General features: G+C 40.3%; 1 protein-coding gene and 1 long non-coding RNA gene across 3 annotated transcripts; one reads left to right on the top strand and one right to left on the bottom strand.

Moving 5' to 3' along the window:
- The first annotated feature begins 698 nt into the window (after positions 1-698).
- LOC120822794 (uncharacterized) lies at positions 699-8,546 on the top strand. Of its 2 annotated transcripts, XR_013468267.1 has the most exons (6): positions 699-3,245; positions 5,097-5,205; positions 7,163-7,279; positions 7,459-7,503; positions 7,598-7,681; positions 7,926-8,546. It is a non-coding gene; the product is annotated as an uncharacterized LOC120822794 (long non-coding RNA). The 2 variants fall into 2 exon arrangements; XR_013468266.1 differs by lacking the exon at positions 7,459-7,503.
- Positions 8,547-10,758: 2,212 nt separating this feature from the next.
- supt4h1 (SPT4 homolog, DSIF elongation factor subunit) lies at positions 10,759-13,707 on the bottom strand. The gene is made up of 5 exons (XM_040182716.2): positions 13,513-13,707; positions 12,890-12,996; positions 12,742-12,797; positions 12,572-12,625; positions 10,759-11,072 (listed from the first exon to the last, which is right to left on the bottom strand). Exons 1-5 carry the CDS (start codon positions 13,579-13,581, stop codon positions 11,005-11,007), a joined length of 354 nt encoding a protein of 117 aa, XP_040038650.1. The 5' UTR covers positions 13,582-13,707; the 3' UTR covers positions 10,759-11,004.
- Between the last annotated feature and the right edge of the window lie 1,106 nt (positions 13,708-14,813).

The following is a 14,813-nucleotide window of genomic DNA, read 5'->3' on the forward strand; positions in this document are numbered from 1 at the left end:
CATGAAATAAAACCACAATGGGGCCTGTAGGTAATAAACAATAGGTCATTTACAGTTTTAGAATAATGATCAGGATCTACAAACATAAATGTGTGTGTGTGTGTGTGTGTGTGAGAGAGAGAGAGAGTCCCACATCAGCATGTGCAGCTGTTTCTCAGGTTGTCTCTGCATGATATAATAATCATAACTCATGTGGGTATAAATAAAATGATTATTATGATTATTATAAATAATATCATAACTCATGTGGGTATAAATAAAACATGCTAAGTGCATTCTGTTGAATAGACGGAAAATAAAGTTACATTTAAATCGTGTTCAAGGCCGAGATATCAATGTCAAACTTCTTTTTTTTCTTATTTTTTTTACTAAAAAAGCAAATTAAAAAGACTACACAGTGGGGAAAAAATGAAAGACATTTGTGTGAGGGAACTTTCCTCTTTTCAAACTCATTAATCATCTCACCATTTCTAGTCGGACAGCGACGGGAGGTTTTGTCACCCTGACGAAACACACACACACACACACACACACACACACACACACACACTAGTTTGTGTGGTCGTCAGTTGAAAATGACCATCCCCCGTGTAGAACACATCCCCTTTACTTCCCCATCTACACTTTATCCCCGTCATGCAGAGCGCCCTGCTACACCGAGAAGCCTCCACTTGCTTCATCAGTTTGTATTTACTAACAGAGCTCACCAAGCAGCCGAGACAACACCTCGTTCTCTGACCGACCTTCCCCGCAACTCAAATACTTGAAATATCCAAATAAGGGCAAACGCTATGGGCCGGGGCCGGGGCCGAGGCGGACGGGGGCCCCATGTGAGTGTGAAAACAAAGAGCACGGGCGGAGCCGAGAGGCTTCCTGACAACGTCTGTGTGGTCGTGGAGCGCGGTCTGTTCTCTGTTTCGTTTTAGTTTGTAGCTTTCTTACTTCACTCACATGCAGTTTGAAGAGAAAACGTTCCACGTCAACCGGTGGGGTAGTGATAAAAACTTAGTCTTTTTTAACTGAAGTTATTTGGCTTTTTACTATTTTTAAGAAAAATACCTGTCATCCACTCATGTGCTCAGTTTGGCATCACATTAAAACCCCACATGGAGGCGTACTAACGTTTTATTTTCCTCTTATTGGAATATAAACGGTCTCTCATCACTCTACGGATCAGTACATTTGAATATTTATTGGCATTTAGTTGTTGTTTTTTTAATTTTAGTTCCTTTTCTATTTGAATAAGTAAAATCTGAGTTCAAAACTGCAAATAGATTGAACTGTGTTTTACCCCAGAAGAAGCGATGTTGGTCCTGTCCAATGGATGTTAACGTAACTGAGGTATTTTCTCACTTGTAAAATCTCTGCATTCCAGACATAACGGTTGTGGGATTTCTTAAATCGATCCGAGAATCATTTCACCTTGTGAACTGCTAGACTATTGGCGGCTGCACATGCGAGAATCATTTCGTACCCGGTTTTTCACGCTCTGACTCACAGGGGTATTCCAGCATGCATGTTGCACAAGTCGGAGAAGAACCCTGAATAGACCATCAAGCAGCCACTCACACTTCCTGTTTACACTTTCAGTGTCTCGGCCCACCTGAGCTGGATTTCACACAGGACATTCAACATCCATAATACTGATGAGAAACGTTATCTATACAACACTTATAAAGTCCAATAAGTTTAATTTGTTGTCAGTGAACAACAAAATATTGTTAATTTTGCTCTTTGCTGTGTAAATGCAATGGAAACGTTACATTACACATGAATACCTAAAAGTCAACTGCTGACTGTTCCCTTGTCCTGCGACAGTCAGCTAAAACCAAACAGACATTTTAACAATTATCACATGAGATAAAATACACCTGTAACAAGTTACGTAGCGACGCTGCTCTTTCTGCTAAACTTGACGATCACAAACAATCATGAATGATCCTGTAAAGTGTTAAAACGGTTGCTCCGAACAACCTACATTGAGAGAGAGATGTGTGCTGATCTTAACTCGATCTAGCCGAGCCCTCACACGCTATGTGAGGCCACAGCGTCACGGCCTTCAAAGAGACAACAAATTGACGTGTTCCACTCTCACGCATCCTGCAGTGCAAGACGCCCGAGGATGTCAGTAGTGCAAGTACAATTAAAAGGAGAGAGAAAAAAATAGCTTTGACAAATGTTATTCTCGCATGCATCCCGCCATTACTAGTTTTTGCAAGTAAGTAGTTTTCCTGTGTACATAAAAAAACTGGTTTCCTGCACATCTACGTATTATATAATGCGCAGTGTGATGCTTTACACCAGTGGCAGCTGATGGAAAATGTTCCAGGTAGGGCATTCAAAAAGATTTGAGCTAACATCCCAGGTGGATTTAATGCAAAACAATTAATATAGTTAAATAATTCATATTTGTTTCAACATGAGAAAAGCAGTAAATAACACTTTGACAATCTTATTTTGTAAGCCTCTCAGGCATTTCAGTATAACATAATAGATATCAAATAATAATCAGTATGATATAATATGCCAGTTGTTTCGTCTGCTTGAATGGCGATAAAATCTGCTCTTTACATCCTCTTATCTAGAATCCATATTAATATTATTTTTTACTTTTTTCTTTTTGTTTTTCGGCCACATTGGCCTGTCTTGGCTATATGCATTTAAATCTATTTCGTTATTATAATTTATCTGTTTTGGCGGTTATGTTTTTCTCCTCTCATGATTTACATTTAGTTTTGAACCAAAACACCAATGGTTATCCTCATGAGTACTCACCCAACAACCATTAGTCTCTACGGTTCACTCTCTACTTTTAGTCAAGCCAAAAGTGGAGGAGACAGGAGGACGGGGAGCTTACGATCAGGGACTGGTTACAGCAGCAGGAAATACTTCGAGAATGCACTCCTGTTTGCAAACGTAAATGGTAAATGGACTGTACTTGTATAGCGCTTTTCTAGTCTTCCGACCACTCAAAGCGCTTTAACACTACATGACATCATTCCCCCATTCACACCCATTCATACACTGATGACAGGAGAACCATACACAGTGACACCTGCCATCAGTAACTAACATTCACACACTGTAGTCGCAGCTACAGGAGCAATGTTGGGTTAAGTGTCTTGCCCAAGGACACATCGACATGCGGGTCAGCCGGGCCTGGGATCAAACCGACAACCCTGATTGGAGGACGGCCGTGCTCCCCACTCACCCACAGTCGCCCAACGTGATAGCTGCTACTTTAAGTGAGTCATGGTATTTTTATTTGGAGGACATTTGTTAGTGCGTCTTTAAAAGGTAACTCACCAAATAATATAACGTTAACTAACTTTAGTTGATACTTTGACTCATGATGGTCATCATTCCTTTGGTTGTATTTATTTGAACATTATATTATTTTGTTTCGTTACTTATAGCAGCGGTGGCGGCTGGTCCATTGACGGCAATGGGGGGGCCCCCCACCCCACCAAAACAACATTGTCATTTTTGTTTATATTAAAAATACATTTTACAAATAGTCAATGTTTGTGTATTTGAAACATGGATTATATACCCGGTAATATTGTAAATTAAGATATCTGCACAAAATATATTCTTTTCCTGCATGTCCCAAAAGGCAGAAGGGTCTAAGAAGCAGTTAGCCAATCACCGATAAAGTTAATCAGCGACGTTGTAATTTCAGGGCCCTAAAATACATTGAGATTTGGGGCCAGACCTGGGCCGTCCTGCGCTGCGCTCTCCGGGCGAGTCTCGAGTCTCGCGACGCGCCCATTTAGCGACATGACAATGGCGTTATGTTGGAGTGTCCCTCCAACAAGACCAAACCCGAACTCGGTACATTCTCTCCGTACCGTTTGTCAGAAGAACGTTTCGCGGAGAAACTAGAGGTAAGACAGCTAGACCCAGATCAGCCGGACCTCGCGTTCAGAACACGGACCGGCGTGAAAGGGGAGCCGAGGCCTCTGTAGAGACGCTACACCGGCATGTTTAGCTAGCTAGTTAGCTACATGCTAACACCGCATATTCGCGCACCTCGCGCATGACAGCTGCGACGCACACAGGACTGCGGTGAGGACACACAACCAGGACGTGGATGAAAACAGGCACATTTTATCCAAAATAGTCAATTGTGTGAAGTTTTGAGGGTCTTTCCTCAACACACAGATCGGGTGTTTCCTCAACCAACTAATGTTAGGTGCATCTCAATGTATAGCCTACATATACATGTGCTAATAGATTTTATATGAATATATTTTGTCCTTTATTATGTTAAACTATTGGAATACATGTTAAATATTTAACTGCAAAGTAATAATGCGTGTTTGATACCCGTTTTCGCATTGAATAGTACTGGTTGGCCCCTGCCAAAAAATAAATCAACCAGCCGCCACTGCATAGCAGTCTATGCTAGTCTGAGTTAACTTCCCTGCTAGCATTTTAACCAGTTTTCAACGTGATTTTCAATATTGGCCGTAAACATACAAATGTGAACGTAGTTTCTCTGCAAACCTCTAAATAATGATAGAACTTAACGAAACGTGGAGGATGAAACATTTATTGTCCGTTGAAGTGAAATAAACTACACCAATTTTCGACACCTCTTCAACGGTGGTCATGGACGTCTTTCTAACAACGGGCTGCTGTGCTTTAGCGCCGCCCGTTGGTCGCTGTGTCGCACGCGGCACCTTCATTTTCCGACGCGCGCTCTATGTCCGCTGGGGGGCGCGCGCTCACGCGAGCACGTGTCTTGTTTGTGCCCATCGGGACGGAACTCCCACATGCACAACGGCCGATGGACAACAAGTTGAAGACGGGGGACGCTGCTCCGAGGCCCCGTTGTGTGGGGAATCCGGTTTAAAGCGCCGCATTCTGTTTCCCCGTTTAAAGCCACGCGGGCTTTAACTTTAGCTCCGTGTCTGGCATTGTACGCATTACTGTGTGAGACAAGGGGGTTTGATCCCGTTATTAAACTCGCTCATCTGGTGAACAATGATATTATCCATAGAATAATTTTATTAAATGTGTTTATTCTGGCTGATGTATCATTTGTTTTGATCATTTCTAATTCATTATATTATGTCTGTATTTTTACACAGGGCTTGTATGTGAACATCTGCATGGACCGCCAGAAAATGTTCGTCAACATTTCAGGAGAATTACTGATCGGGATAATTGAGTTGGTCTTCATTCCTCTGGTTACGACAGGTGTGGTACTAGGTTAGCCAGTGCATCAACTGCAGAGCTGCCAACTCTCACGGTTTTGCCATGTGACACACACTTTTGTTTTCACACGCACTCACGCCACACAAAAAAAAATCAGATTTTTGTCCGGGACTCATTCATTCCTTTTCAAACTCCCCGACAGTAGATGGCGTACACAGAGCCCATCTGTAACCCTGTTTGCTGCATAGACGTCCTTTCTCAATACCTAAGACTGCAGGCTTGTGTTCCCAGGAGAACAGACTTGGGAGACAGATTCGGGAGTCCTGACTCATGGGGACGGGACAACGGTCATTGCCGCAATTGGAACAGCAGCTGATTTGATGACGTCACCGCATCAGCTGGTCTTGCTAATATAGTTCTGGACTGTTAAGTATTTTACTATGAAGCTTATTTAGTTTTTTAACATAAAAAACCTTTTCAGGGTGTTCACTTCATTGTTGGCGCGAGAAAGTGTGATATATTCACTTTGTATCCAGTCCCGAGCAGTGAAGCGCCAGCTCTGCCTCTGTTGTTTCCGTGGTACATGGGGAATTGCCCTTGTGTAGTCTTTAAACTCTTTAAAGACTGGAAAACCTTGGAAAAGGCTGTTGTTTAGTAAACAACCCAATGCGGTCTTTAAAAAGATGTAGAAAGCCTGTAAAAAGTCTAAAAGCCTTGTTGGTAAATGGTTTGATGTAGCTTTGGAAAATGGTGACAAATGTTTCAAAAGACTACTAAAGTCTGTAAAGGACCAATGTCGCTAATTAATATATATATATATATATATATATATAGTTGTATTTTTTAAATACAAACTACACACACACTTTGTTCTCAACTCTCCATCATTTGACGTCTATGTTCGTAGTGAGACATTTAGCCAGGACGTTTTACAAACCAGGGACACAGCGGTGGTCCTCTGCAGGGTAGATGTTGAGCTGCATGTAGCCTAGCAGCTACCAACATGTTCGGGCACTAGCAGCCCTAAAGTGGTCCGTGTGCCACTCATCCCCCTTCTGTTTGGCTCACTACTTGCAGTATTTGAATCATTTCTGTCACAGGGATGGAATGCATTGTACATCTTTTCCGTTGTTCATACTGTACACATGACATGCGGCAGTCTGTCCATTCCGGGAGAGAGAACCCTCCTCTGACCTTCTCCCAAAGGTTTCTTCCCTTTTCTCTATTGAAAGGTTTTCTTTTTTTGGGTAGTTTTTCCTGTGCTGATGTGAGGGTTTTGGGACGGAGGATGTCGCATGTGTACAGACTGTAAAGCCCTCCGAGGCCAATTGGTAATTTGCGATTTTGGGCTATACAAAAATGAATTGAATATAACAGAATAGTTGGACACAGGGAGGAATTCTTCTGCACAGTTCTTCTGTTTATTTTACTTCCAACGCAAAAAGCTCTCTCCATCTTCCACTAGCGTCTCGCTCACAGATTCAACTGAGTTTGGTGGGTGGTGGTTCGCCGTGGCACCTCGGTGACAGTCGTCTGTCTGGCGTCCCAAAAAGTGACACTCGATCCGCACCCCACAAGACGCCGCCAAGCTATCTTTTGTTCTTTATTGACCTGAGTGCGGTTTCGTTTCTCTAAATATCGTATTAATTTCTTGGGTTTGATTTTGTCAGCTGAGCATGTTGTTCTGTTTGTCTCGGACTGCCACTTAGTTTTGCCTATTGTCACTAGTCAGAGGATTAACCTGCTGCCACAAGACTACCAATATATGTCTATATATGTTATTCAAAAATACCACTTGTATAAGGTTATGTTTTGCTCAATTTAGGTTCTTTTTTTGTTAGAATTTCAGTTTCAATAGCACTTTTCATTGAAAATAGGTTACACATGAAAACACAAATATTTGCCTAATCAACCACCGCTCCTGTCTATAACTCCACCGTAGTATATTATTTTATGTATGTGTATGATTGCTCTTAAAAACACGCATTGTGTCTCAAAGCTCTGCCATACTGCCGGTAACTTTGCGGTGCTGTGAGAGAAGGAACGTGACCGTAGAATCACCCGCTTCACGCTGCCCATCGCCCCCAGCATCAACATGGACGGGACCAACCATCGGGTCAGTGGCAGTTATTGTTTCTCTTTTCTGTTTCAGAATCGAAAGAAATCATAGATATCAATTAAGATGACATAATATGGCATTTGATGATGGTTTGGTGACTTCAGTGGTCTCCAGTCTGGGATCATCAGGGCTCCCAGCTGTGAGAGCCGTGACCACCGTCTTTCTCTTGTCATCAGTAGGCATACCTGCGAAGTGATCGTGGTGACGGTGGAATGGCTGCTGTAAGTTTTAATGCTTGCACAAAATGGAGTTAATGTATTGTGTCCTGTTGCTGTATGTTTTGCCAACATGGTTTACGCGATCGCCGTCTTCCAGACACCGCTGAGAACACTGTTGTCCAAGTGTTGGGAGACTCCCTCAGCGCGTCACAGATCCACCAGCTGTGATCTGGGGGAAGAAGTAAGCGTTGTTTTTACAGAGTACGTTGGTAGATAGTGTGGAATTTGACAGCATTTTTCCAGATTTCAGAAAACGAATAAGTAAATGAGAGGTTTTAAGACGCTTTGTGGCCAAAGGAAAACAGGCCCCTTGTACATCAGACACAGATGTTACGGCAACAGCTGGAGACGGTTCAACATATGCTTTGGAGTTTTTAAAGTTTGTGTCACACCATTGACAGGTGGGTTGTGTTTTTTCTGACTAGACCGTCTAATGAAAATGCTATGGGACACATCCAGGATAAGCAGGTCCGCTCCACTGCGCGCCGATGACTCCCTCTGCCACCCACCAGAATGTATTATTATTATTATTATGTAACCAAAGAAAAGTTGCCTCTGAAAAGGTTTCTCTCTCTAGAACTAAAAAAAGAGTTTCAAAGTAGGGTGATATGCATTTCTTTTGTAAGGCATTAGTACTAATGTAATTTATTGTGTTAGTAGTTGCCTTTAATAGATACATACACCTTCACATCTTCCGCCGCAAACTAAAGACACACCTCTTCAGACTCTACCTCGACTAAAAGACTAATAAATTGTAGCACTTAATTGTACTTGTAACGTCACTCATCTATAGCAAGTTGTAAATTGGCTTTTTTGAGGAAACTGCACTTTCTTGTTTCTTGCTCTTCTGAGTTTGTACCCCTATGGTTAGATGCACTTATTGTATGTCCCTTTGGATAAAAGCGTCAGCTAAATGACATGTAATGTAATGCAGTAGTAATAATAGTCATGTCATTTATAGTGTTAGTAGTTGCCTTTGATAGATAGAGGAGTTGTTTTGTAATGTAGTAGTATTAATCATCATGTAATTAAATTGAAATCATCTGTTGATTTTCCGTGGACTTTTTTTTTTATATAAATCAGTGTTTCTTCTAGGTTTACAACTTCAGGGGGTCTGGGGCGAGGTGGAATAGTCGGACGAACGGTTCGGCTGACGATGGGGGGGGTAGTAGTCTTAAACGTATATGTCCTAAACGGACATATTTGTGCTGTGCCATGTGTTGGTGTGGAACTGCTGTGCGTGGGAGAATTATATATTTTTTTATATGTCTTAGTGTCAATATAGTACTGCAGAGGTAAAAGCATTATTATATATGTAACTGGGTCAGACTGAATCACACTATCATACCACCCTCGCCTTCTATGCTAACACCACTAAGGTCTTGTGCACCAGTTTCGGTGTACAGAGGTTGTGCAAGATGATTTCAGTTTCAGTCACACTATGGAGGGGATTGTCTCAGTCAATGCATTTGGTTGGAATTCCATTATTTGGCAGAAAAGGTCATCCACAGAAGCCCAAATTAAGATTTTTAGAGAGATGGTCAAGGCGAGTTTATTTGTATAGCACATTTCAACAGCAAGGCCATTCAAAGTGATTCACATTAAACCACTTAAAAAATAGAAATAGTGTGCATGTGCCGATTGTCACTTTTCTTTATTCAAACAGTTCAAATTTCACAGTTCAGTCAATATAATACGCAGTACCTTTTAATTTCATTCCCCATGGTGACCGCACAGACATCTGGTAGATTGAATAGAGAGCGGATGCATGCTGCTGCCTTTTATTTTCACTGTTTTTCAGACATATTAGTGTTTTAAAGTGACACATTTCCAAAAGCTCATGTTGCCTTGATTTAAATACCCAATGTTAAATGGTACATTTATTGGTACATTATAGATGAATTGCGACATCATTGCTTGTGATCATTCAGCCTGTTTTACAAATGAATAGGTTATTTTTGTAAATGCACAGTAATTTCTTTTAGTTCAAAACCATCGCAGCAAATAACTATAAAACATTCTAAAGTACTGTATAATGAAACTTTTATCACACTTTGCATACTAAGAAAGGCTTATGCCAAACTTATGCAAAGGTGTCAACAGCGAATAGGGGCTGAGCTCGCAGGCCGATCTCCTGAAGCCCAGAGAAGAGGTGACCGTTGGGGGGTTCGTACTTAAGTTTCTCAAGAACACTTCAAACTCATAAATATCACTCATTCCCATTATACTCACGTTTTAATTGCCAGGGTGCAAAAATGTTCTAGATGCAGAAGAGATTAATTAGACTTGGTGTGAACAGTAAAGGGTTTGTTTGTTACAGGCAGGGTCATTAACCAGCATCATTTGGTAATGACATCACAAATAGATCTCATTAGCAGAGGGAGGAGAGAAGCCTGTAGTCTAGGGTCACCGTGTCCTTCTAGATGATAAAAGCCCCCTTAGGAAATGCTATTGATGGTCAATGTCGGTACACTTTTTACACATACCAAGCAGTGAATAAATAAGGTTTTTGTTTATTTATTAATCCCAAAGGGGAAAGTTTTTTTGGCAAGTCAATAGCAAGAGCTCACTGTGTTACCTTCCAGAGATTTAAGAAGTCCTGTGTTTATGTGTGACTGATACATTTCCTCCCGAGCCTCTAGCAGTAAACAAATCTTCCTTTAAAAGGTATATAAGCCCAAATATCATAGTGGCATAGTTGAACAGTGATACAGGACGACAACCCCAAATAACCCAGATGTTATTTACGGCGTATTATACTATGAAACCGCAGTGCTGGAAACTAGAAACCTTTTTTAAATTCAAGCAGGGAAACTATGAGACAATAAGTACAAAAAATACAAATGTTTCCCACTACTGGCAATGTTTGGTACTGCTTGTAATTTCATCAGTCGGTGAGAAGCACCATCGTGTGACCCAAATAAAGAGGTACACTGGTGTCGTATTGTGATACGAATCTTTACTTTCTCTTCTCTGGTGTATGAAATCAGTCAAAGTTATTGTATTATGCAAAAACAAGCTGACAAATGTGCTTGTGTGAAATGTACACTGTGGGCCTTGATGAGTTTTCTTCATATTTTCTTACTAGTATAAAGTTGTTTTTAACAAGAATTTCTGGCTATTGACAATTTTTCACAGAGTGTGCGTAATCATCTTTTGAACCGGGTCACAAATGTGACACCTGCCATGTCGGTCACTGTCAACTGGATAAACGAATGCTTGTCCCCGAATCGACTTTGCTATAAACCATAACTCACATTTCTTATGAACAAAAGACCTTTATTTTCCTCATTTATCCAAGAAATACAAAAAAACAGCCACTTCTTCTCCCCTATATGCACCGATGCTAATATTTCCAATCAAACACAAAGTGAAGGGCAGTTTGTTACAACGTCACAGACATGATCAGGTACAGTCCCACATTTGTTCATTCTTTCTGGGAGTTGTCGCTGTAGTCGCACACGGCTATGGTGTCACTGAACAGACAACTGGAACTAGTCGGGTTTATGACTTCACTGCTGTGTCTCTGGATTTGTAGATCACTCCTCTGCTTTTCAACTCTCTCACCACACCTTTAGAAAAGAAAATGAAACATGCAATCCTCATCAATGATGGAATTCCCAGGGTTCATACACATTTTGACCAGTGGATTTCCATGACATTTCCATGACTTCAAACAAAATGTCCATGACCAAATAAGTGTGAAATCTCAGTGTATACATGAAAGTGAGAAAATGTAGTATTTAAACTAACAATGAGAATACCAAAGCATACAGTGCTTCCCCCACCATTTAATTCGGTCTCAAGATGTTATAATCATACAATTATCCACTATGGATGAGTATCGTTTGGGGTTTTCCTGACACCAGTGCTAAAACGATACTTATAAAACATACCGGTGCCTAAACAGTGCCTAAAACAATACTTGTTTTCCATTATTTTACTTCAAATTATGGACAATACATGAACTGTTAACAGTTTACAGTAGACAACAGTCTCTGTAAGAGCCTGAAGTGTATGTATTACTTGATTGGAATTTTGGGAATATTAATCATTTAATTTATGGTCATTGTGCAGGAACTAAGGATATGTAACTTGTATTGAACGCATTTATGTTGGATTGACGTTCCTTGTGTGTCTCCATGTATTGACGTCGCGATTGCAGTAGGTGCAACACCATTATCTGCCGTGTGACAGAATGTAGTAATTGTATATTATGTTGACGCATTGCAGCATAAAATAAACACAAAACGAAAAGAATCAAATGATCTCCTGTCATTCGAGGAGGAAAATTAAGTCACGTGTCTGCAGCTTAATACGGCTCAATGACAAAGAACACCGAAGCAACGCCGCCGCGCCCTCTGTTTACAACTTGGAATTGCTGCTGGCAGACGGGCAGCGCACGTCGGAAAATGTCGGTGTCGCGTACAGCGCCGGTGGCCGAAGAGAGAGACGTGCTGCTCGGCATGGTGGCTTCGCTAGCAGTCGCCCTCTGATGGGGTTTCTGTAGTAGCTTCGCTAGCAGCGGCGCAGTGATGTCTGCTTCCTTTAGCACGGCTTGTTAATGCCGCTCTCCCATGTTTAAAATATATCATATTCCGCCTCCACATTACTTACATTCTGTTCGTCCCGGGTCTTTGTTTGTCGTAACTCATGAGATGCACTTTTCCATATGTAGCCAACCACGGTTAAATCTACACTTCCCTGACACTGGATGATTCCTGAGCTACCGAACTTTTCAGTTAAGGCGCCTTTACACAGCCGCGGTGCAAATTATTTGCGCTGCGAGTATCAGAGCGTCCTGCGTCGCTTTAAAACCATATGAATGATTTCAAACGTAATCTTAAATGAACCACATGACCATAGAAATATAACAAATTTCCATGACTTTTGCAAAACTTTTAAGATTTCATTTCTTTCCATGACTTTTCCAGGCCTGGAAATGACCATTTTGAAATTCCATGACTTTTCCAGGTTTTCCATGACCGTACGAACCCTGAATTCCAATCAAGAAAAAGCCAAACATTACATTTGATGCATATGGAGGTGGATTAGTTTAAATAAAGTGTACCTGGAGGTAGTCTGCCCGTTACCGACACTGCATATACACCTGGCTTAAAGTTGCCTGTAGGATGGAGAAAATATAAACAATTATAAAAACATGTATCCATAGCTTAGGGACGGCATACCGTAAAGCTTACTTAAGAGTTCTTCTACTCGGTCTTCTTCACATTTCCTTACCTATCCTCTGCCATTTAGCTACCCAGCTGTCGTCAGGACTCATCATGGATATCACACTGTGGACACACAGACAGTAAATGATAAACATCTAGAAAACAAAGAAAAGCTTTGTTGTTGTTTTGAAATACATGCTAAAATCAATGTTTACCCATCAAACGAGGAGCTTGTGCATTCATAAACCATTTCCCGGTTCCCCTTCATCTGGAGGTACGACTCACAGTTGTCACAGCCGTCGTATTCAAACTGGTCGATGGTCTAAAGAAAACAAGTAGAAGGGAACTCTTAAATCAAGGACAATAATAACAGCAAAGAATGGATACAAACTACACAGCAGGACACAGCGTTGGGTGTACAGTGACCACCACGAAATGTTATCGCTACAAAAGAATGTTTACGTTTGAGTGCGCAATATGCAGAAAACATATTTTACAGTATTAAGTTGCAATATGCAAAGATCTAGCGTTAAACAAACAAAACGGAGAGACTCTTGAATAAAGTAAAGTTACATTAATGATTAAAGCACTTGGGTTAACACTATGTTTGAATCTGGTTAACGATGGTAGAGGAACAAATCAGACCAGGCGTCTTAATGTAAACAAGCATGGGAAAGCGTACGCCTGTGTATTGGTGTTATTAAGTGAATTATGGTCGCTGTGAACGCGTTTACGTTTCATTTAATGTTACGCAACAAGAAAACTAGAGCACAGGAACCGGCTACACGTTAGCAAATAAGCTAGTTTGAGCGTTGCTTTATGGCGATTAACCGCTTACCTTCACTAAAGAACAAAGGAGACAGGCTCGCAGATGGCGCAGGTCTTTGGGGACAGTTTCCAACGCCATTGTGTTCCGCTCTCGGATAAAATACTAGTGTAAAACTGAGATATAAAAAAGATTATTGTTTTGAATGATTCCAGTCGCGGGGGAATTACGTCACAGACCGAGGGCCTTATTATCCCAGCGGAAGGGTAGATGTGGTGCGCCTGTGTAAAACTAGTTATATCGCCAGTATTTAAAACAATTATTTCAATTACAGGGACTATGTTTGAGTTATTATGCTTTAACGCACTCTGTATAGTAATTTAAATATGCCCCTTTTATGCATATGCTTAAGATTAAATTACATTTATAGTCATGCATAAATATATTCCAACCATCGGGATCTAGAAGAGGGAAAATGTGGTGCCTACTGAAATATTTGAATGTTGAAATGCTAAAACGAATTATTTTATGGATGGATAGACCGTGGAAGGATACAAGCTTTTTGTATCTCTAAAGGAAGACCATCTGGATACTTAAAACGAAAACTAACTTATTGTGAACATTTTAAGATCCTGTATATTCTCTTGACTGTTGATAATGCTGCTGTGATTACTTGGAAGAGCTCTGTGATTTCTGTAAAAAAAAAAGTGTCCCATTGGATTATACTTTTCTTTACTTTCCAGTTAAACCAAATGTTAATCTATGACCAACAGTCATTGAATGTCTCCCTCTGTCGTTGTCTTTTTTCATTCATTGTTTTCTTCCTTATTATCTTTGTCAATATTTTGATGTTATAACAACTATCGTTATCGTTTAATATATATTTTTTTAAATAACAAATGGTTGATCAATATTCTAATTTGGAATGCAAGTCAGTTTTGTTCTCCAAATACAAATTAAATGATCCTCAGTTGGTTTTGCTATATTTAGCCACATAATCTCATACTATCCAATTATCTATCCGTCTGTCTTCATACCCATCCATCCGTTAATTATCAATATTAATGGTTATAAAGCTAATTTATTATAAAGCATTAAGTAAATTAACTTACTCGTGCTGGACTTGAAGTCTAATGTTATGGGCGTTTGCACTTCTAATGTCATCCGGCTACGTTTCCATGTGAAACACCACTTGACTGCATTTTCTTTGAAAAGCAATTAATACCACTTTACAAAATATGTAAAGACTGTCCCGCAAAGCATCGAATATCCTTAAAATAGAGATGTCACTCATAAGCTCATATATATATATATATATATATATATATATATATATATATATATATATATATATATATATATATATATATATA

This window comes from Gasterosteus aculeatus, chromosome 7 (assembly GCF_964276395.1).
Source record: "Gasterosteus aculeatus chromosome 7, fGasAcu3.hap1.1, whole genome shotgun sequence".
Taxonomy (NCBI): domain Eukaryota; kingdom Metazoa; phylum Chordata; class Actinopteri; order Perciformes; family Gasterosteidae; genus Gasterosteus; species Gasterosteus aculeatus.